Genomic DNA, 23,783 nt, shown 5'->3' with positions numbered 1-23,783 from the left:
CGTCATGACCTTCCCCAGTCCAGGGATGCTAAACAACCCTGGGGGTGGGGATTACAGCTCAGGTCTTAGAATCCAAAGTGTTGAACAAACAAGAAGTCTCTCCCACAAAGGCTTTTTTTTTTTTTAAACAGGGCTACTGGTTATAATGTCAGAGAAACGCCAGCAGCGAGATGTTTGGCACTGGTGGGATACCACAGAGTCCTCTTGGGGGGGCTCACCCCGCAGCCCTCCCCTCACACGTGGCCTTCTCTATGACTCTGGTCCACACTCGGCAAGCCGCTGCCCCACCACAGAAAGGACACTCGACTTCTGTTCCATATTCTCGGAAATAAAAATATTGTAGGCTCGCCTACCCCACTCCCCCGGGGATTCATTCTTCCCGGCTTTCTGCGTTCTGACTGCAGCCCCACAGGCGTCTGATTCTGCAGCTCGTCTGCGGGGCGGAAAAGCAATGTGGAGTTCCACAGCCTGAAACCTAATTTCTGGTAGGAAGGTACCATCTGGTGGATATTGCGGAAACTGCTCACGTCCTGTGCTTGAAAAGGAGCACCTGAGAGCAGCTCGCCCGACAGAATGCCAGTGGAAATAGTACTCCGAGACTGAGCGAGAGCTCAGCATCCAGATACGGGCTCTTGCCCTTAAATATTGGACTCCACATACAGCTATTCTCAGAACCAATCAGAAGCATCTAACAGAGTCTGTTTCCTGGCCTCCTTTGTCCTGTTTACAAGGACAGCCGTCCCCTTACCTGCGGTTTGGCTCTCTGCGGTTTCGGTTACCCACGGTCAACCACGGTCTGAAAATATTAATTAGCGAATTCCAGCAATAAACAATTCAAACGTTTTAAATCGTGCGCCATTCTGAGCAGCACGATGAAATCTCGCGCGGTTTGAAATCCCGCCCGGATGTGAATCAGCGCTTTGTTGGGCGCAGCCGCCTATGGGTCACTTAGGAGCCGCCTGGTGTCAGAGCAACAGTTGGGATGTCTCCGGGCTTGTGTTCAAGTCACCCTTATTTTACTGAATAATGACCCCAACGCACAAGAGCGCTGGTGCTGGCAATACGGGTGCCAACCAAAGAAAGTGCTCCCTTTAAGTGAAAAGGGGAAAGCTCTGGATGTAATGAGAAGAGGAAAAAAAAAAAATCATATGCTGAGGTTGCTAAGATCTACAGTAAGAACAAATCTATCCGTGAAATTGTGAAGAAGGAAAAAGGAGTCCGTGCTAATTTTGCTGGCGCACCTCAAACTGCAGAAGTTACTTACGACCACAGCACGTGGTAAGTGCTTAGTTAAGACGGAAAAGGCATTAAATTTGTACAATAAGATACCTTGAGAGAGACCCCATTCACATTACTTTTATTACAGTGTATTGTTGTTTTTTAAATTTTATTTATTTATTTATTTGGCTGCATTGGGTCTTCGTTGCTGCACACGGGCTTTCTCTAGTTGCAGCAACCGGGGGCTACTCTTCGTTGTGGTGTGCGGGCTTCTCATTGCAGTGGCTTCTCTTGTTGCGGAGCACGGGCTCTAGGTGTGCAGGCTTCAGTAGTTGCAGCACACAGGCTCAGTAGTTGTGGCTCGTGGGCTCTAGAGCGCAGGCTCAGTAGTTGTGGCTCATAGGCTTAGTTGCTCCACAGCATGTGGGATCTTCCCGGACCAGGGATAGAACCCGTGTCCCCTGCATTGGCAGGCGAATTCTTAACCACTGAGCCACCAGGGAAGTCCTATTTCAGTATATTGTTATGATTGTTCTATTTTATTATTAGTTACTGTTCATCTTTTACTGTGTCTAATTTATAAACTAAACTTTATCACAGGTATGTATGTATAGGAAAAACATAGTACATGTAGGATTTGGTACTATTCATGGTTTCAGGCATCCACTGGGGGTCTTAGAATGTATCCCCTGTGGATAAGGGGGGACGACTGTAATTCAAATAGCTATTCAGTGTCTATTCTGTTCCTCTGAAGTATAATTCTGCTTCTCTTTATCATGGACATTCATCTCTGAGAGTTGTACCTTGAGAAATCTAGTCATCCCTCATTCAGAAGCCTTTTGCTTGTCGAGTCTAACTCTCCATGGACAGATTCACACATGTGGTTAATCCTTCTGTGGAGGGGTCCTCTCCCCAGCTCACCACAGCCCCTTCCTCTGAGACTCTGCGCCCCTGATGAAGATGGGGCTCCCAGCATGCTCGTCCACCAGTCCCCGGCCGCAGTTGGTTGAGCTGGGATGGCCATCTCACTCAAGCTGGGCAGCCAGATTCTTGCCTTCCTGGCATTTGGGATTTGGAATCGGTATTCAGAAACCATGAACTGTTGCAGCTACATCTGCAGTGAGGTGGACTCTGGTGCTGAGGGGCGACTGCTGCCACCACGTGCACAGGAAAGCAACCAAGGCTGGCCGGCCACAAGCAGACCCCGGACCGGAGAACAGCCAGCTGCAGAGACCCTCCTGTCTGTGCTCTGGAGCGTTCCACGTCCCGGGTTGCACGCTGGCCCTTGGACTTCATGAGCCTCGCTGTGTCTACCAGGGAATTCCCCTTTTTCTACTGGAGCAGGCTCTGTGGTTACTTATAATTAAGACACACACACACACACAGACACACACACAGACACACACACACACCACACACACACAGACACACACAGACACACACACACCACACACACACAGACATACACAGACACACACACACCACACACACAGACATACACAGACACACACACACAGACACAGACACACACCACACACACAGACATACACAGACACACACAGACACACACACACACCACACACACACAGACACACAAACACACACACACACACACACACACACACACACACACTCTCTGAAGATCTGTCAGTAGATCCTGAAACCCGAGCTGCCAGACCTCTGAGGTCACCTGGGGGAGTCGGAGGAGTTCACAGAAATAAGAAATCACTTCTAATGGAAAAAATTCTGAGGGCCTCCATGCTCTATATAACATCTGTGATCCACAACGAGATAAACCATCCTGCTCGGGCCTGTCTGAAGGTTCTAGCAAGGGGGGTGGCTACACCTCTGCCCGCCCGAAGAGCAGGTTTTCTTCGATCATCGTCCAGGGTGCAAACAGTTTCGGGGAGGAAGTGCCTGGTGACGGAGGAAGGAGACACCCACTCCCCATCACAGCAGTCACGCCGCAGTGGGTGGCAGACGAGGCAGCCAGAGGCTTCCCTGATGGCCCCTGGGTTCCCCGGGAAGCGACTCTGCAGTTTGGTGGGCAGGCTGCGGGAAGGGAAAGAGGCAGGATGAAGAACTGAGCTGCGATGCGGCCAAAGACCAGCCTCTGCTGTCCCCACGGGGAGCTCTGCAGTGTAGACGGCCTGTCGGGGTTGCCCACATTGGGTGAAGACGTCCCAGCCTTTATACCCTCGTATCCATCAGTCACTGGGTGTGGGTCACCTAGCAAAGGCAAGCCCTGGGACAGGGAGGCCCTCTACTGCTGTAGCTGTCTGCTACAGGCCTCCCAGCAAGGGGGCAGCGAGTCCTTCCCTGAGGGCATCCCCAATCCCTGACAACTAGCTGGGCTCCTCACGTGGTGTTTATTCCCTTGTTAAGGTCTCATTCCCACTAGGAGACGGCATCTTTCTCGTTCTATTCTTTCTTACCCTCATGCAGTGAGAAATTGACACAGGCGTTTACCCAAAGTACATTAAACCATCCCCAGAAGACCAGGACCTGTATGTAAGAAATATGGGGGAAACCACCAACATTTGTTCCATTTTTACTTTTGCCCCTTTGCCCCTTCTCTTTACTGTACTATTTCTCCCCTTTCCTGGTTTTCTTCCTTCTCTCCATTCCCGCCTTCTACAGGTCAGAGTTTTGTGTTCTAAGAGGATAAGCAACGGGCTGATTTGTACTAGGGGGTGAGTGATGGCTACCTGATCATTCCTGTCCAATGCAATCTTCTCTATTCCTGCTGTGGTCCAGATGTTCATTTCACCTGTATCTAGACAATCTTTTACTTGGTCTCCCTTCTCCATTTCTTCCCTAGTCCACCTCGACCACTGAAGCCACACGAATCAACTTTAAATATCACTTTTGTCACATCACTCCCTTGCTCAGTGTCTCTTCAGTACCCTACGTGCTCAGTCCAAGGGGCACTGGACCAGAAGTCAGAGGCCTGAGGGGCTGTGTAGCTCAGAAATGAAGAGCACACACTGTGAGCCCAACTGCCTAGGGTGAATTTCAGTTCCAACACTCTCTGGCTCCATGGCTTTGGGCAAGCTACTTGGACTCTTCTGCCTCTGTTTTTCCATCTGTGAAATGGAGGTGAAAGCAATATAACCAGCTGTGAGTATTCGATTAGCTAATACACCGAAAGCATTTAGAATAGTGGTTGGCACACAGTAAGTGCTCTATAATCTCAGCTATTAGAAGCACTGTTAGTACTATTATTACCACTCTCATTCATAATACAGTATTATTAGTACTATTATTTATGGTAGTATTCGTACTAGTAGTAGTACTATTAATCACTGAGTACCAAATAACTGAGTGACCTTGACCTTGAACAAACCACTTTATCCTACTGAAGAGGGGCTTCGGTTTCCCCACCTTTAAATTGAGGGGATTGCCAAGTGTCCCTTCCAGCCCCAGAATTTTGTTTCTCTCCTCCTCTTGTCATTCAAGACCTACCCCGTCCACACACATTACCATGTTATTGTATGGTGACTACAATTTTCGGTTCACCCTTATGGAAGCCTTCGTTCCTCCTTCTGCCCAGCCTAGAATTGTCCCTGCGCCCCTCCATGTGCTCTCAGACTTACTAGATAGAGGACAAAATTTGGTCTCTGTGATCTCTGTGTTTGCCTGTAGCGTCTGGAGCATCTCCTTCTTCATAGGCGTTCAGGAAGTGTTTATTGGCCAGACTGATGCCGAGCGCCGAATGTCTTTGGCCACTTTCCAGCTATGTGTCTTCCCTGCCTCTCCCCCTCTGGAATCACTCCCCCAGCAGAGGGCCTGGAAACGCTCTGACTTTTTTCAATTGCCAGCTTAATTTGCCACCATCCATCACAAGGCAAGTTCCCAGAGGCCTGGAGCACATCTTGCTGGGGCTCCACGAGCGGGCGCATTCACCTCCAGGCAGAGGGAGTTCACATACCTAAAACGACCAGGACCACGGTGGGAGGGAGGAGGGAAGTGGAAGCCGCTGGAGACACACTGTTACAGCCTCCGGTTTCTGAGCTCTCCCCACTCTGTGGGCACTGATAGAATTTTAGGAGCTGTCATCTAAACATTCAGAAAAACTAGTGTCCTTGAGTACAGACATCTTCCAGAAAGATGGCCTCCTAGATACATCGTTTATTCTTTCATAGGTTAACGCCTGCGGCACCCACCACGAGTAGTTTAAGGTTAGGCACCGGTAACAGAAGGAATTGACAAGAAGTTGTAAGATCCACACGTGTGGGTAAGGGAAGTGGGAAATGCCATTTTTTTTCCAGAAGCATCAATGATAAAATCTGTAATATCAGATAAGGAAGCCACCACAATGTGAATGAGTGGAGCAGCCTTGGACCAATATCCTGTGCCGAGAAGGTCAAAAGTATACTTACATATATTTCAATCTGTGTATATTTGGGCCTGTTGACTGGCCATACTGGCTAGTTTGGGGTTTTGTTGTTGCTGTTATTGTTGTTGTTGTTTTTTTGCTGCATCACTCGGCAGGTGGGATCTTAGTTCCCTGACCAGGGATCAAACCTGTACCCCCTGCAGTGGAAGCATGGGGTCTTAACCACTGAACCACCAGGGAAGTCCCCACTTGCTAGGGTTTTAAAAAATATGTATCCTTTTAAGACCTAGCCAGATTTCCGGCAACTTCAACCCTCCAGAACACAACCAGGATCCTGGGGTCGGGTAAAAATATCACAGCATCACTGCCTCACTGGACCACCAACTGGTGGTAGAGAAGGAGTAGAGGAGGAGTAGCGAAGCACTGAAGGAGTCGAGAAGCACTCTGGCCTGAGGGAACTGTACACTCACAGCATCACATTCATTGTGAAGCCCATTCAGACTTCTGAGAGCCCCTTTTATGCTGCAGATACAATTCTGAAAATGAATACAAACCAGAAGGTCACCTGAATTCAAAGTCTGGCATTTCCCAGGTTCATCTTGCCAACCTCTGCAGCCAATGCTAATCTCAGTCGGTAGTGCCAGGTAATTCCATCCCTGATTAATCTGATCAGAGGACTTGTGCCCAGTATCTCTTGTTAACACATCATAGTGTGGTCCCTAACCTAGGGTTTGCTGCTATCTCTGCCACAACACGATGGAGGGGCTACAGACTGACTCTTGGGAGAGTGATCACTACCATCTAGCCTTGGGCAGTTGGGAGAGGCCTCCCCTATATGTGCTGCGCTGATATCCAACCTCCTGAACCCTAAGCGGGATGTTTTATCAACCTCACACGTTCAGAGTAAATAGAAGAAAAAATCTCTGAAGGAGCCATGTTATGCTGAGGACAAGCCGCTGGAGCTGGGGCTGTGCCGTCCTCACCCAGGACTGTCCCACCCATCCTCTCCTCCTCTCTTTCCAAGAAGAGGACTGACCCATCACTTTTCCAGGGTTAACCCGCCCCCTCTCACTTTCCATCCCACCAGCTCTTACCTCTTCTGGGAACTTGAATCAGAAAGCACTAAGCGACTCTCTCAGCATGCCTCCTTCGCCCAGCCCCCGGCCATGCTCCCCACTTCCTGGGACCAACAAGCCCACCCAACCTGTCCTCTCTCCCCTCCTTCCGCCACTCTGCTACATGGAACCCTTTTTCACTCCTTTAGGTGCACATTTCTTGAAAAAAGCTGTTAAGAATCATTAGGTCTGTCTCGGGACCCTCTCCTACTCCACGGCACCTTGCAACCTGCTGCAATTCCCATTTCTCTTCTGAAGTTGATCCCTCAAAAGCCACCAGTGATCTTCCAGTTGGGAAATTTAATGACCTTTTCTTCAGCCTTCGTCTTGGTCAACTCTGCAGCTTTTGGCATTCCTGCCAGCGATTTCCTTAATGTCCTCTGCTCTCCTGATTCCCAAGACACTCCACTCTCTGCAATTCTCATGCTAATACCGTGACTACCACTCCTTCCTCCTTTGACTCCTCTTCCTCCTTGAGCCCCCTGCATGGCATTCTCCAAAGCCCTGTCCTTGCCTTGTTTCTCTCCTTTAACTTTCCCTTTTCAAGATTTCAGCATTCACCTCTTTGTCCATAACTCTTGATCTTCATCTTCAGTTCTGAAGGTGCTGCTGACCTAGAGATCTCTATTTCCACCTGCCTCACGGACATCTCCGTTGTTTCCTTCCATACACCCCTCACAATCAACAGGTACCAAAGTGAACTCATCACTTTCCAGCCTAAACCTGCTCTATTCCTGTTTCTGCTGTTGGCACCAACATCCATCCTCAGCCCCCACCCAGGCTCAGCACTGTCTTTCCTCCACCTCTGCCCGGGTCTCATGATGCACTGAACTCCATCGACAGCCGCTCTGCACCAGCTTTCTCATACCCACTCTCCTGACCCTGTTCCCACACTCCACTTTAACTCAGGCCTGCACTTTCTCTCTTCTGGAGAATTAAGTGGTAGGCTAACTTCTTGAGATTAATTTGTGTGTTTTCATGTTGTCATTTCCCTCTTCCATTCCATGAAGACAGCTGAACACTTGGTGCATCCTTGCCTCTCATAAAATCCTTTCTGGCTTTTATTGGAGAAAGTACACTTAATGCCTTTGAGGGCAACAAGGGGACAAAGGAGATGCTTTTAAGGAAAGAGGAGGAGAGACAGGGGAAGACTGACAAAATAAAAGAAGTGGCATCCTATTCAACAATATAAAGGTAATACTAAGCACCAAAAATGAATGTTGATATACACAACCATGTGGAGGGGTCTCATATATACAATGTTGAGTGAAAGCTGAAGGATTCTATTTATAATAAATTCTAGAACAGGTACACTAATTGATAGGGACGGCACTCAGTAGAGTGGCTGCCTTGGGGGAGGGGGGAGGATTGAGTGGAAGGGGGCAAAAGGGAGCTTTCTCAAGCGAGAGGAATGCCCTGTATCTTGGTTGGGCTGTGGTTATATGGCTATTCCATTTATCCAAACACATCAAACTCTACACGTGAAGTCTACAAAGTCCACTGATTGCAAAGTTTAATAAGAGGTCAGAGGGCTTCCCTGATGGTGCAGTGGTTAAGAATCTGCCTGCCAAGGCCGGGGACACGGGTTCGAGCCCTGGTCTGGGAAGATCCCACATGCTGCGGAGCAAGTGAGCCCGTGAGCCACAACTACTGAGCCTGCACTCTAGAGCCCGCGAGCCACAACTACTGAGCCCGCGTGCTACAACTACTGAAGCCCACGCACCTAAAACCCGTGCTCCGCAACAAGAGAAGCCACCGTGATGAGAAGCCCGCGCACCGCAGCGAAGAGTAGCCCCCGCTCGCCGCAACTAGAGAAAGCCCGCATGCAGCAACGAAGACCCAACGCAGCCAAAAATAAATAAATAAAATTTAAAAAGAGGTCAGAGATTGGGAAAGGGTGATGGGAGGAGTTACCTGAGTATTTCTGATGGTAGCACCCTGAAGAGGAAACACCACTCAGAGGAGAGGGCTGTGTGGTCTTCAGGGAACCTGGACCTTGGACTCCAAGGGTCCTAGACTTAGGAAAGCTTCCCATACCCTAAGCCACAGGAGGCCACTCAACTTTACAGACGTCAGTGCAGCCATGATGGAATGGAGGGTAGGGGTCCTTCCCAAGCCTCTCAGGTACCTCATTAAGTTTCGAGATTTGAGAGCGTCCTTGGGAAGGCAGGAGTGCCAAACAACGATAGAGACTGAATTTCCTATCAGCCCAGCAGAATGAAACTGAAAACTCAACCTGAAAGAAAGAAAGAAATGGGCGTTTCGTGTATACTAGACTTGATGGACTGAGAGTCATACCTCCCACAAACGGAAAGACCTCTGACTTTTCTCTCAATCAATTCTTCCCATCCAGTCTGATAAATTAATCTTCCTAAATCACAGTTGCGGGTCATGTCTTTTTCTGGCTAAAGTCTTCAGTGACTCCATATTCCTTAGAGAAAACAAAAGTCTATATCCGTTGGCCTGAAATTCAAGGGCCTCTTCAATCTGTCTGCCTTCCCAAACTCACTAGCCACAACTACTCCTCAGACAGGAGAGAGGGAGAGGGATGCTATGTAAGAAGAGACCGTAACACTGGTCAGAGGAGCTAAGTTGTCCTGTTGCTAAGACGTCACACTCTTCAAGACCATAGTTGCTCCACACACCATTTGGCCAATATCCAGAGAAAGTGAACACATGTTAATACTTACCTAACCCAAATATAATCACAAGTGTAAATCTCTCAAACATTGGGATCTGTTCCAGTCACATTTTTCATAATAGCCACACACAGTAAACGTTTATGCACATGTGAGTTTGGGGAATGCGTGAGACAAGCCCAGGCTTTGGGATGAATCCCTGCTCTGCTCTGAGGGAAGCTGTGTATCCAGCAATCCAACACGTGCACACACACCCATTCCAAGCAGCTGATTTATCTCAGTAAGATACACTCTTCCACTTGCTCTCACTAAGCCAGACACTGAAATCCACTCAATTTAGCATGGACATACGCTGTAATTCTGACCATGGAGACGTAAGGAGAACTCTTCTGGGAAGCGTGTAGGAAATTGCCCGTCTTCTTAAAAAAGATCATCCAGGAAGAGATGTCTCTTCTGCTGCTGGACGTGATTATGTCTGGACAGGAGACCTGAAAAAGCAACCATTCACTGTCAACCATGGGAAGAGACAGCGCAAACACAGAGCCTCCCATGCTGAGACTGGCACGGCAGAAAGATAGGGAAAACAGGGTCCCTGATGAGGTCAGTGGATTATCAGATTAATCATTCCTGGAGCGACCTACCTATAGACTGCTTCAATACAAGATTACATTCTTATTTATTTAGTTAATCCATTTGAGTTGGATTTTTCTGTTACATGTATCCAAATGGATTCTACCTTGGTCAAGTCTTTCATCCGTGCTGTTTCACTTTTCTCCTCTGTAAATGGAGCTAGTGATGCCCAATTCATGGGATGATTGTGAGGATTAAGTGTGAAGTATCTAAAACACTGCCTAGCACAGAGTAGGTGTTCAATAGATAGTAGTTTTGTATTTTGTGTTTTGTTTTTTTTTTAATTTGGCCACGCTGCACAGCTTGCAGGATCTTAGTTCCCCAACCAGGGATTGAACCTGTGCCCTCGGCAGTGAAAGCACAGAGTCCTAACCACTGGACTGCCAGGGAATTATAGTAGTTATACTACTGGTAGTAATATATATAACTGGTAGTTATATTTTTAACTAGTTGTCAACGTTGTTTTCCAGGTAGCAAAAAATATACTCCTTTAAACACTTTCTTCTTTCAATAATTTTTTAATATTTATTGAACAGAATTGAATCTTTCTGTGGAAAAATTATCAAAACCAAGGCTTAGGATCATGACTGGCAATCTTCATTATCTTTCACATACACGGTGCCTTCAGGCCTTGCTGACGTGTGTAGATTCTTCCCGTCAAATATCAGAAGATGAGCTCAAGACAGGTCAGAGCATCTCCGGCAACACGTGTGGTCCTGAAGATGAAACCCACTGCTGGAGTGATGCTGGGGGCGGCAGGACTGGGCACTCGGTATAGAGAGCGAGCCAGCCAGGGAGAACAGCATCCTGGAGATGTTTGGTTCAGCATCAGGAAACTCCATCAGGAGCCGCATAAGACAGTGGTCTCTAAAGCAATGGTTGTCAGCCTGCGGGGGGACAAAGACGGGATAAAGACAGCTGGAGATGGGGAGCGGGTTACCACCTCGCACAGTTTTCTTCTTGAGAACGTGGCTTCTCTCTCTCCTTCGCATGGAGAAAGGGACGTGTTCAGTTTGTTCCCCAGACTCTCACCCAGGCTGGGGGACCGGCTCTAAGAGAATGTTTCCTGATGTTTGGAGATGTCTGCATCTTATCTTCCAGTTGGATGTCTGCTTCGGCGACGCGGAAGGTGCGTGAGGTGGGGTCTGCCGCTCGTCGGGGCTGCCACAGCAGGAGTGAGCTTCGGGGAACCGTGAGCACGACGCCTGCAGGCAGAAGGCACATTGCACTCCCAGGAGGCTCACCACCTCGGCAGAGCCCGGGCTGGCCTGCCAGTCCCGTCTGGCCATAATGAATCTGTAGGGTTAGAAACCTGATCGGCAGCAGCAACCCGTCAAGGAGAGAACAGCAAACTCCCCAACCTCCCACCCCTCGTGGAGCAGGTGCAAGGGGAAGGGGGCAAGGGGAGAGAACTCGGGCCCTGGACGTCTTAGCGTCAAGTTGCTGGGGCAGCCCTGGCCAATCTGAGCTGTGGTTAAGGGCAGGGGTTTTGAAATGACTTGAGACTGCAATTTTCATAACACGACCAGACCACAAGACAGCGGATCCTGAGGAACGTTAACAGCACACATTGGGACTGACTCTCTCCTGGTTCCTTGATGCGCGTTCTGTGGGGAAAAATAAAACCATTCCAGTGTACGTCACTGAAGTGATCGGGCTTAATCAAACCACTTAGTTCATCCAGAGGAATGTGAGGACAGGAACACAAGTAAGTCCCTTGTCACTAGCTCAGAATCTAATACACTGACATTCATTAGGGAGCAAACACTAGAACAGAGAGCTTTCAGGACCGCGTGTCAGGCAAACATGAACTAAGGGGCACAACCACGAGGAAGGAGCACGGATTATGCAGCGTGTGGGCTTTTACCAAATCCTCTCTGGTTACTCAAAAGGCTTTATTACTTCCTATTTCTGCTGGTTTTATGAATCCCTGCATACCTAAGTTTCAAGGAAAAGCATTACTTTAGGCATAAGATCAGCGATCCCCCAGCAGCCCCTGAGAGCCAGAGACTTTTGCTTCTCCACCATCCTCTACAGAAAGGGCAAGGCCCACCTGGAAGGCAGTTTGGTGAATTGAGACTGCTGTTTTGCTGCTGCTGTGTTGAGATCTATTAATGTCGTCAGTGGTTTTCCTGAACTGTTTTTAATTAATGGTTTATTTCAACCAAAGTGGTGGATGAACGAAAGTAAATACACAAAGGTTTGAAAACAAATCAGGTTGGAGTGAGGAATTGTGCATTTACTTCTGCACATTTTCAGCTACCAATGACATGCTGTATTTCCTCAGAGTGCAATCTGACAGTTTATCACCTCTTTGAGTTCCTGTGCATCTATTTTATCTCTAGTGATACTGCTAACGGGGGGCTTATTTGCACTTACCGCACATTCTGACAAATACATCTATCCACTGACATTTAGGTGACTGCAGACAGATGGAGCTATAAAAAGCTTCAACTGCACCACGCCTCATTGCCTGGGTAACTTGCACTTTATTAAGCAGAGGCAGAATTGTAAGGAGAGGATACCACAATCTGTTAGGTTTCAAACTTGGAGAAAGTCTCAAAGAAATAGCTAAGATGTGAAGCTTCTTTGTGGAAAGTGTTTATTGAACATCTACTGTATGCACAATGCTGGTCAAGACACTGAAAAAAAAAAAATCAGATGGAATTTTAAGCACAGACGCCACCCTCCAGGAAGAGATGTTACTTTGTGGAAGAAAAATTATCTACACACAAAACCATTAAAAGTGAAAAAACAGGATACATGGATATATGCAGCATATGTATTATGTAAATACATTACACATAGATTTAATGCTAAATTGAGAATTGTCAAAGTGGACATCTGTCCTAGCCCAATCAGCCTAAGGCTTCCAGAAGCAAACCAATAGTCTGACAAAGTCAATAGTCTGACAATATCCATTGCTATGACAGTACCTGCACATGTACTGCACATGGAGGAAATGTGGAAATTACCAATTTGGGTGGAAGGGTGAAATTTAAATAAATCAACATTGTGATAGACTCAGAGCAAGGCAGGGCTCTGTGTAAAGGGCTGAACATCAGGTTTGGACAACAAATTGGACCTAGGGTTCTGTATCCTTGGAAACAAAAGTTGGTGTGTTCAGTGCTGTGTTCCCAAACCCTTATTTGAAGCCCTGTCCCTCATCTGGAAGCCAAGGCAACTTTTGTATCAAAGCAAATTACATAAAAGGGGGATATTTCATCTTACTGGTACAATTTCAAATAGCAAAATTTCTGATAGTCTATGATATTTAGAAAACGAAGTTTCTCAGTGAGTAAGAAAGCAGCAGTCACTCGAAGAGAGTTGTTATGACACATTACAGCTGCGGCATGTCCATGGGAGAAATACTGTTTCCTGTTAACTCTGCAGCTGGCTTTATCTGTGCCTCATGAAGGGCAATGCAGATTTATATTTTCTCAGTCTGAGCTAATTTTTGCTTTCTCGCCATTATAACCTGAAACACACACTGTGCTGCATTTCGTTAGTAATGCTCAGGGCTGTCTCCAAGTTAAGCTATAACTACAAAGTGCCCTGTATCCCCACCAAGGTCCTAGCACAGTGCCTCCGACGTGATGGAGGCTCAAAAACATTTTGGGGGCTGAATTTGATTATCAAGAAATAGCAATATTTCAAGTTCATCAAAACGGCACATCAAGCCCAAGCAAAACGAAGATTAGGTCGAGTCAAGCAGTAGGTCAGGGAGCTCTTCAACAACCCAAAGACCTCCCCACTTGCAAAACTGAAAGCAGGCCATTCTTCCTCAGCTGGAAGAAACAATCCTTTAACAGGATTTCCATAGGAATCCATTCAGCAAAGTTGCACCTACGAAAGGAACTCTCAAAGGAAATAGGCAGCTGTGACTCGGATTAGTCTTCTGTGTAAATCCTGCTCATGTGAATGACATACTTTCAAACCGGCATCTTTCAGATCTTGCCCTTTTTATGAATGGGAACAGTAATCAGCCTTTTCTTTCTGTCTTATCCTAACCCAAGGATGAGGGGAGGGGGAGGGGGAGGCATTCTTAAAGGTGGCTCTTTAAGAGTTTGCAGGTTTTATGAGGCAGCTCTAGGACAACGTAACAGCACATAGAGGAAATAAAAATGCTTGCTGCTTTGATAAAGGATAACTTCATTTCTTTGCTACTTAGGCTCAGATGGCCCAAGGCCACTGACTTAAGGAGCTTTAACCACTTCCTTCTGCCGGTGCTGCTCATTTTGAGAATATAAAGGGGCCCAAGGAGGAAGGCCGCTCGGGAATGGGAAATGATCTAGCCAAGAATGTAGGTGACGGACAGCACACAAGCCCTGGTCTCAGAACACCATCAATTCTCGGTTCTTGTTATAATTTTATGACTTCGGTCAGTTAAAAAAAAAAGTTGAGATTTTCTGTGGGAAATAACCAATTTAAATTATAGAACAGAGGAGGGTATATTTATCCTGAATAAATAGACTCTGGAATATAAAACTGAAATCACAATCCTCTCCGATGCCAAAGCTCAAGGATCTCAGGATCAGGACACCTATGGTTAATTCTATGCTAAAATACAAAGAGCAACTGGCCAAACCAATCCATGCTGTCACCTAAGGTTCAGTTTGATATGTAAAACACACCACTCAAGGAGCTCTTGATCACATGTTGCAAAATGGAGGTAGTTCTGAACTTCTTTCTGGGTAAGAAACCTTCATTTACCCTTTATATATTAACCTTAGACAAATGTGGAACTTAAGTTGATGGGTGTCGCAAATCTGCATGAATTAAAGACAATTATCAAATCATGTCTTTGTAACTTGAGATGAAACCGATCTTAGATTTCTTTGTTGACTTTGCAATTAACTTGGCATCTTTCCAATGATTTACATCACTAAAGAGAAATTGTACAAAGCCTACCCTTAAAGTCTCAGAAAAGAACACCATTTCTGTTTTGCTATAATGCTCCTGCATCTTGAACAGTATTTAGCACATAGAATGTTACAAATTGATACTGCAGAATAAATCACACTGTGCATTACTGAAACAGCCTAAGGAACATTTCGTTTTTACTGAAGTCAAAGGTATATTGCTGGGGCTTCCCTGGTGGTGCAGTGGTTGAGAATCTGCCTGCCAATGCAGGGGACACGGGTTCGAGTCCTGATCTGCCAGGATCCCACATGCCGCGGAGCAACTAGGCCCGTGAGCCACAATTACTGAGCCTGCGCGTCTGGAGCCTGTGCTCCGCAACAAGAGAGGCCACGATAATGAGAGGCCCGCGCACCGCGATGAAGAGTGGCCCCCGCTTGCCGCAACTAGAGAAAGCCCTCGCACAGAAACGAAGACCCAACACAGCCATAAATAAATAAATAAAATTTTTTTAAAAAAGCAAAAAAAAAAAAAAGGTATATTGCTGAAGATGGCATCCTTTAAATGGGAAAGTGAAATGTGTTGTTTCTATAACCCAGATCCAAATTGTTCTTGATAGCAGCAAATCTAATTGAAATATATTCATTTATGAATGGAGAAAAGAGAGACATCTAGTGGATGGATTGAAAGACTAAACTCAAAAGCCACCCCACTCCTTCCATCTCTTGTTAAATGTCTGAAAAAGTCATTTGTCTTCTTTGTGAAATAGGTCAAAAGCAAGTTAGTTACTTCAATTTCAAGAATACTAAAATGCTAACGATTGAACACAGTCTTCTACTTGGGGTTTAAGAAGCCGTATCTTTCTCCTTGCGGGGGTTGGGGGGTGGGGGAGTGGGGGGTGGGGTGGGAAGAGTACTTAAAACCATTTAATTCATCCTTCCAGTGCCCTAAGGAATAATGTCCAGAGTTGCAACTTCCATTTTATAAAGGTGAAGAAAGAGAAACAGGAAAAGACAGTACTGCTCAGATCAAATAAACATATTTCTTTTGAGATGTATCAGTGGCAGTTGAATTCATACAACTCAAATGTAATCCAAACGTGAGCTCATTAGCAGATCCTTGATCTTGAAGTTATTAAAATATACATGCATATAAGGGTTGAACCACTTTTTCAATGGCCCATCTTGCAAGGGATGAAGTTAAAAAGACAGCTATAAATGGATGTGTAAATAGAATTTTAATTTGTGCCAAATATGTGACCTATTTTTAAAACAGACATCACCCTGCCTGCATCGTAAGTATTCTTTTTAATTACTGAATCAAAACAGTGGCAGAATCAAAAATACCATTTCCACAAGTCCTTTTTGATCCAGATCATTTTTCAAGAAATATTTGAGCACTTCCCATGTGCCAAGAATTGTATTTCATAACATTATCACAAACTTCACTTTTACTTGTAGCCTAAAAACGCTTTCCCAGTTTTTAAAGTACCAGTTGAGGTACTTTCTAATTCACAAAAATCCAGTTACATCACTGACAAATTTAAATTTCATCATCAGTGAGAGCGGAAATATGGTACATAAATTTAGCACGAATTTAGAGACACATGGCCAAAATGTGTAAGAGCTCAGATATGCCACTTGGCCTAGATCAGGACAGTTTAAGGTTCCAATGGTTGTTCTGTGTACGAAGTGTCCTTTACTTTCTTTCTTTTTAAACATCATTGCCTCGTAACGTCCAATTCAGCCTCGAATAGACTTGCTGAGTTTTAGGCTCTTGCTATTCATTCAGCCCTTCAGCCTGGTAACTATGGGCATCATGCATGACTTGGTAGACACATATTTAGGTCATCTGATACCTCCCTCTCGTCAGCAGCATCTAGCACAATAATGCTGGTATAAGCTCTCCCAACAGGATGGGTCTGAGAGGCTAAGCAATGCTGCCAAATAAATTTTGAAAAAAAAAATTAATAAACCATATGCTGTTCAGTATAAACAAAACATAAAAACAATCATCACGAACAAGTCCTATTCAGCCACTAAGTACTTAAGTGGCCTCACATAGTGTGTTCTCTCATCTGTAAAATATGAGTTGAACTAGACCAAACTCTGAAAATTCCACAATGTTACTGATGTCAATTGTGTGCGTGTGTGATCTCAACCTTAAAGGCATCAATTTTCAAGTCTCTCCATGTCTGAGGGTGGCAAACATCTTCCCATGTTACGCCCCACTCTTCAAACCTGTCCACATTCACAACATGCTGACCCTCCCCAGCTACTAACTGTCACACAGGCCGTTGCTTCCATAACCAAAACATCTTCCCCACCTATTCTCCATCTACCAAAATCTTATTCTTCTTTCAAGGTCTCAGGAAAGACCAGTAGTATTTCAGTAGAAACTGCCCTGTGAAGTACTTCCATCATCTCATGAATGTACGTGACATCCCAGCTAAGCATTATGGCACCAAAAAACAAGTCTCAGATTTTCTTATTGCCCAACCCTCTGAACAGTGGATTCTTAAGAATTTGCTTGGGAGAGATACCATGTACGTCCAATAAGAGAAAGAATGTATGGTTCTAATTCCAGTATCAATTTTCTAATAAACCTCCAAGAGATTAACAATCTACCACATCACTGACTCTTATTCATTGAAAATGGAGGCAATTTTGAAGTCATCACCTCTGAATTAATTGGTTTAAAATGGGATTTGGACAAAAGAATCAAAATTGATCAATAAAAAACCAGAGCTAGAAATCAGTAGTGTTTCTACTGTTGACATTGAATGTTACAAAACATTTCAGGGCATTTCAGTTAGCCTTGTACAATGCTATGATTTAGAGACATGGTCATTTATTTACACCATGGAGATTTCAAAATGATCAAAGACCTAGTTAAGGAATTATTGAAGACCTACTTCAGAAAATTTACGATCACTGAAATAATTCCCCACTGTTTTATGTAAAATTTCACTGTTTTATTTTTAAGGCAAAAATTCAGCCTTAGTTTTCTGATATAGATAATTTTAAAGGAAAAAAGTTGTATACTCAAGTAATTCAAAGTTTTAATTTCAAAGTGAAAAATGGATTTTATTCACTCATCTATCGAGCACATTTACCTAACCACTACAATGTGCCAGGAAATATGTAAGGCACTAGAAATACCAAATGAATAAGACAGACCCTACTGTGCAATTACTTTGACTATTATTGGGTAACATTTATCAAAAATAATTTCAGGCGCACACAAAATAATAATTTTAAACCATAGCCACACTTTATAACTTTCACCTTTACCTAGCTGAGTTATTTTTTCCTAAAAACCAGTACTACCACCACCACCATCTTTATGAAAAGAAATTCTAAGCTAGGATGATGTCTCTTAAAACTCTGGGCAAAATATTTCCCATTCCTCTGAGAGCATCCTTACTAATGCATCAGCGTCTAAGCTCAGGACATAATGTTTCATTCATCTTCACGTAGTGCTTGACCCATAGTATGTAGTCAAGAAACGCCTCTGGGATTAGAAGCCCCAGACTTGATGCACTATATAGGTAGTATAAATGAGTTGTAGTGTTTGAATAAAACAAACTATTTTGACTCAGCATCTTAGTTTTAATGTAATATATAAAAGTCACCAAAAGTGAAGGAACACTGGAAAACAGTAAAGAGTAATTATTTGCTAAATCAAAATAACAGAAAAATACCTTTCTTCTTCCTAATTTTTAATTTCCTTATTTTCTTTTTTCAGGTTTTTTTTTCCCCTAAGTTGCCATTTTTTTTAAATCATTCCTCTCTATTTTTCTTTTTTTTACTGTTCCTGTGACTACTGGAGCAATGTTAATGCAATTCTGAATTCCAGTAGGTGTTATTTCATTTCAACTCCAGGTCCCAAATGCATCAGTTAAACTGGGTTATAGCATGGAGAATACCAAAGACAACCACAGATTTTAACTTGTTTTTGTTAAGATTTTATCAGGACCAAGCAGGTTATAATAAAGAAAGTTCCGGTACGCTGAAAAACAAATTATGTGGAAGAGGGATGAACATGTTACGGTATTAAGGAGTTATTAACAATGAGTAACAGAAATCCTTTTCCACTGAAGTCTAAAAACTTTCCACACTCACAAGCAGAATCTAGACATTCTTGCTTAAGGTCAATTTAGGTGTGGTATGGACCTAATTACAGAAATAAAGTACTTACTTTCAGAACTTGCTGTGAAAGTTCTTTATAACTTCTCGCTAACAACTCTGTCCTTGGCCAACTATACAGACTAAGTGGTATTACATGGAAATATGTTCTAAAACACAGGATTCCAATATGAATGGGAGAATGTTTCACCCCTAGAGTCTGCACATATTTTGGTTTGTGAGTATGTTAGCTAATATATTTAGTGCCCATTTAACCTAAGTTGGGATTCTGGGGGCTAACAGTTAAAAGGTGAGACTGCACAGGGCTATCCAAGGTACTCAAGTCTATTGATGATGAATTACAAAACAACAGGAAGTACAGGGTCACAGGAGTCAGAGCTGGGCTGGTAAGAAAATCGGAAATACACTGGACTTTATTACTGACAGAGCAGTCCAGCATTTAAAGAAACAACAGCACTCTCTACAATGATGCAAATAAGCTTTTTACATGACAAATAATTTCCTCAATATTGTTACAAGTACTCTGGTACCACCTTTAGGGTTATCTGAAAGAACAAAGTTTCTGTTTATATAGATATATCCTCTAGGACTTCTCTAGAAATTAAGTGAAGAATAAAGAACGTAATAGCCTATTATCCCTATAGTTCATTTTATTATTTCTGAAGATATTTCTAGAAACTGCAGGAACAATTTATTTCCATCTGTTAAAGTAGCTTTGAAGACAAACCAAAGAATTGCATTGAGGGACCCGAATGCAGAGGGTGATACTTGCAGTCTACACCATTTACTCATGTTTAAGGGTGAAGCTGTACTTACCAAAGAGTAGCCATCAAGTTAGGTAGCCATCATCTATTTCACTTCTGTCCATTAATATTTCCCAATTATCAAAGCCCTGCCTATTAGAAAGGAGACCTTCGATAACATCTTTACTACCACAAATGAATTAATTGAAAAGGCTAGGTTATATTCTCACAGCTCATAAAAACTGCACTGTTAAATCCAGATAACACTACTACATTTATATTATAAATTGAATTAAGGTCCATAAAGCTCAAACAATATGTCCATGATTATACAAATATATTTTTCATGTTTTAACAATAACAACAAAAAAAGTTAGAGGAATTGTATTATCGATTTGTAGAACCAGAATAAAAATTTCAACCTCTGGCCTCAGTCTAGTGTTCTTCCAATGTAGCACGCTCATGAAGTCTGACATCAAATCAGTGTTACAGATTTTAATTCACTTGGCCAACCTCTACACATATATAACCAAAGGTGCTATATAAAGAAGAAATGATATATAATGACAGGAGAGACGTAAAGAAATAAAGAGCACTGTTTCTATCATATTATACATCAGGAAACATACAGGAAAAGTTTAGAGTCTTCCTGTTTCCCCAAATAAGTTTAAGCTTAAAGCAAAATTTCTGAGCTTCACATTTTCATATCAAATGGTTAAGAACATCTTTATTAAAGTATGCATGAGACTGTAATCTGCAGCTTTGTAAACATGTCTTTCAAGCTTGCTTATTTACTATTCAACCATCCTAGATGGAAAAGACATTTATGACAATACTAATAATACTTTGTTGGGCCAGGAGGATGAAATCTTCAATGCTTATCAATTTAGTTCTGTATCAAAAGATCTTTGAAAAAACAAAGTGCAAAACAGCATATATAGTAAGCTCCTATTTGTGTTAAATAAGGGAGCTATAGTCATTTCTATATGCACAGAAAATTACAAGGACACGTAAGACATTCTAACAGTGTAATGATGAGAAAATGAGACAGGCTAGTGTGGGAAAGAAATCTACTTTCACTATGTACTCTTTGGTACTGTTTGAACAGTTTTTTTTTTTACAACATTCATGAAATACTTTTTCAAGTAAAAGAAGATCTTTGACCCTGATACTATTACCACTACAAGACATACAGTATGTTCTTCACTCCCCCAAAGAATTAAGAGTCACATAAATGATCAATATAATTTTAAATGTCCAGATTCACTCTAAATAAAAACTAAAGTTTACTCCCCAATTCTATCTTTATATTAAAAACAAACAACAAAAACAATTAAATTGTTCTTCAACTTTTGGACAGAGGTATATATATTAACCCTGTGTGTTATTTTCACGGATAATGAAGTTCAAGTGTTCACTGGTACTACTGCTTAAGTTCTAAAAGCCTATAAAACATCTCCCGTTTTAGTCTTCTATAAATAACTGGTAAAATTTCAAGTTCATAAGAAATTTTCTACCATATACATTATAGAGATTTCAATGAATCCTACTATCTCAACAGAAATAAAAAAGTATGTAAATATATAAACACAAAGTAGAATGACACTGCTTCTAAAAAAAAAAAAACAGAAAAGGTAATTCAGTTTTAATTTATTTTCATCACTTGTTCTTCATGATCCAGATATTTTAAAATGCAATGAAAATTAAGTTTCCATGATATGTCAGGGACTGGCACTAAAAAAATTTTCAGACTGCAAATGAGTTATACAAACGAAAAATACCAAATGGAGATCCAGTTATCAAAATGAAAGCACTCAACATATTAAAAGTTCACAATTATTTGTTTAGAGCACATAAAAAAGTCAGCTTGCTAACCAACTGTTGTGATTTTTAAAGAACTACTGCAGAGGTTTGAAGAAAATAGATTTATTAGTTAACTTATAAAGAGATTAAAGAGCTTGAAACAAGTATTAAAAAGAAATTTATGCCTTTATTAGAATGGTGTTAGGCTTTAAATATACCAATTTGGGTAATCAAATTATTCATTTTTTAATAAGAAATGACACTGCAGAACTGCAATACTGGTCCAACAGTCTTGTCTTTACTTTTCCTTTAAAGCGAGAAACAGAATGCGAGTAATCAGAAAGCACTAGCAGGCATCAGTTAATCCAAGATACTAGCTTCTTAGTTCCAAAAGCACTTGCAAAGAAAACCATTGGGGGGCATAGGGTATGGAAGCACTTCCTAATAACTGGAATCCCATGAGTGTGTGTGTATGCCAAGTCTCACAGGCTATGTTTTGTATTTATCCTTTACTTGGTCACTTTTTTTCCCTCAAATACTAGTTTTTCTTCGACTTTTTTTCCTCAAAGTATAAAAAGTATGAAATATAAACAAGCTCTTGCATTGCACACTTCAGAGTGTACAATTCAAGCATTATAGAGCTATCTACATACCGATAAATCCCATCAAATCTTGGATAATTCAATAATATACAAAATAGCAGGGCACAGAAAGAACTAAAACCCACTTCTTTTTGTTACACGTAAGATTCAAATATTCAATCTAAAGAAAAACACTTAATCATTTTGGCTCTCCTCTACATTCGCATGTTGATATACTTATTAAAATATTCCTGTATAATTATGTTTGGTCTTACTATTTCAAGTCAGGTTTACAACCTCAAAACCAGCCATCCAGACAAAACAGGTAATCAGAAAGATTATTTCTTCCCCACCTCCCTAACCCCAATAACTATGAAGCCAATTTTACGACATGACTCCAAACACTGGATTGTGACGACAAATGCTAGGTCCAATTTCTTCGTAATCCTTTTTGGTGTGGCATACTTGGTAGAACTCAGGCTGCAAATGAAAACATATATTTTGGTAAAGGTCAAAAATTTACCACTCTTCCACATGCTTTGAAATAGATTTGTTAAATCTAAAATGTTTATTACTAGTCCATTCATGGTACTTGAACAAAGCTCAGAAATTCTAGCAACCATGACTCAAATTCAGCTTTAAGTCTATAACCGAAACTGAAAAGAAGCACTTAACTTGAGTCCCTCCATCCCCCTCCTCAACACCTGTTTCTCCTGGGATTTTGAAATTCTGAGGAATGGAAGGTTGAATCTCAAATGCCCAGACCATTCTGTTGAGGCTTTCCCACACCGTACAGTGAATCAAGAAAAGCAGCAGCATTAATCTAAATTACAGATAAACTACTCCTAGTCATGCTACAAAAACTTCTAGATTAACCTGTTTTCCTCACTCATGGTCTGGTATGGAGAGACTATTCCATGCTCTGTTATCTCATTTCTAAAGGGCAAAGTTTTTTTTTTCTTTTTTATATCTTTATTGGAGTACAATTGCTTTACAATGTTGTGTTAGTTTCTGCTGTATAACAGAGTGAATCAGCTATACATATACATATATCCCCATACCCCCTCCCTCTTGCGTCTCCCTCCCACCCTCCCTATCCCACCCCTCTAGGTGGTTACAAAGCACCGAGCTGATCTCCCTGTGCTATGCAGCAGCTTCCCACTAGCCATGCATTTTACATTTGGTAGTGTATATATGTCCATGCCACTCTCTCACTTCGTCCCAGCTTACCCTTCCCCCTCTGTGTCCTCAAGTCTGTTCTCTACTTCTGCATCTTTATTCCTGCTTTGCCACTAGGTTTCGTCAGTACCATTTTTTTTTAGATTCCATATATGTGCATTAGCATCTGGTATTTGTTTTCCTCTTTTCTGACTTATTTCGCTCTGTATGACAGACTCTAGGTCCATCCACCTCATTACAAATAACTCAGTTTTGTTCCTTTTTATGGCTGAATAATATTCCATTGTATATATGTGCCACATCTTCTTTATCCATTCATCTGTTGATAAGACACTTAGGTTGCTTCCATGACCTGGCTATTGTAAATAGTGCTGCAATGAACATTCGGGTGCATGTGTCTTTTTGAATTATGGTTTTCTCAGGGTATATGCCCAGTAGTGGGATTGCTGGGTCACATGGTAGTTCTATTTTTAGTTTTTTAAGGAACCTCCATACTGTTCTCCACAGTGGCTGTATCAGTTTACATTC

General features: G+C 42.8%; 2 protein-coding genes and 1 long non-coding RNA gene across 5 annotated transcripts in view; 1 reads left to right on the top strand and 2 right to left on the bottom strand.

Annotated features, from left to right (window-relative positions):
• Nucleotides 1-118: 118 nt before the first annotated feature.
• LOC309631494 lies at nucleotides 119-21,384 on the top strand. The gene is made up of 2 exons (XR_014246311.1): nucleotides 119-1,278; nucleotides 10,478-21,384. It is a non-coding gene; the product is annotated as an uncharacterized lncRNA (long non-coding RNA).
• LOC309631459 (uncharacterized protein) lies at nucleotides 10,197-12,432 on the bottom strand. The gene is made up of 4 exons (XM_082397935.1): nucleotides 12,321-12,432; nucleotides 11,473-11,548; nucleotides 10,974-11,146; nucleotides 10,197-10,828 (listed from the first exon to the last, which is right to left on the bottom strand). The coding sequence occupies exons 1-4, from the start codon at nucleotides 12,339-12,341 to the stop codon at nucleotides 10,619-10,621; spliced, it is 480 nt and encodes a 159-aa protein (XP_082254061.1). The 5' UTR covers nucleotides 12,342-12,432; the 3' UTR covers nucleotides 10,197-10,618.
• The window catches only part of ACTR3 (actin related protein 3), a 56,221-nt gene continuing 53,764 nt past the window's right edge, over nucleotides 21,327-23,783 (bottom strand). For all 3 annotated transcript variants that reach the window (XM_082397912.1, XM_082397913.1, XM_082397914.1), the window contains one exon: nucleotides 21,327-22,556. In XM_082397912.1, coding sequence (XP_082254038.1) covers nucleotides 22,461-22,556 — 96 coding nt within the window. In that variant the 3' untranslated portion in view covers nucleotides 21,327-22,460. The remainder of the gene's footprint in view (nucleotides 22,557-23,783) is intronic.

Source organism: Balaenoptera borealis (assembly GCF_965194805.1).
Source record: "Balaenoptera borealis genome assembly, chromosome: 6".
In the NCBI taxonomy this organism is placed as follows: domain Eukaryota; kingdom Metazoa; phylum Chordata; class Mammalia; order Artiodactyla; family Balaenopteridae; genus Balaenoptera; species Balaenoptera borealis.
Note: the sequence above shows the minus strand (reverse complement) of the source record. Positions and strands in the feature narration are given on the sequence as shown.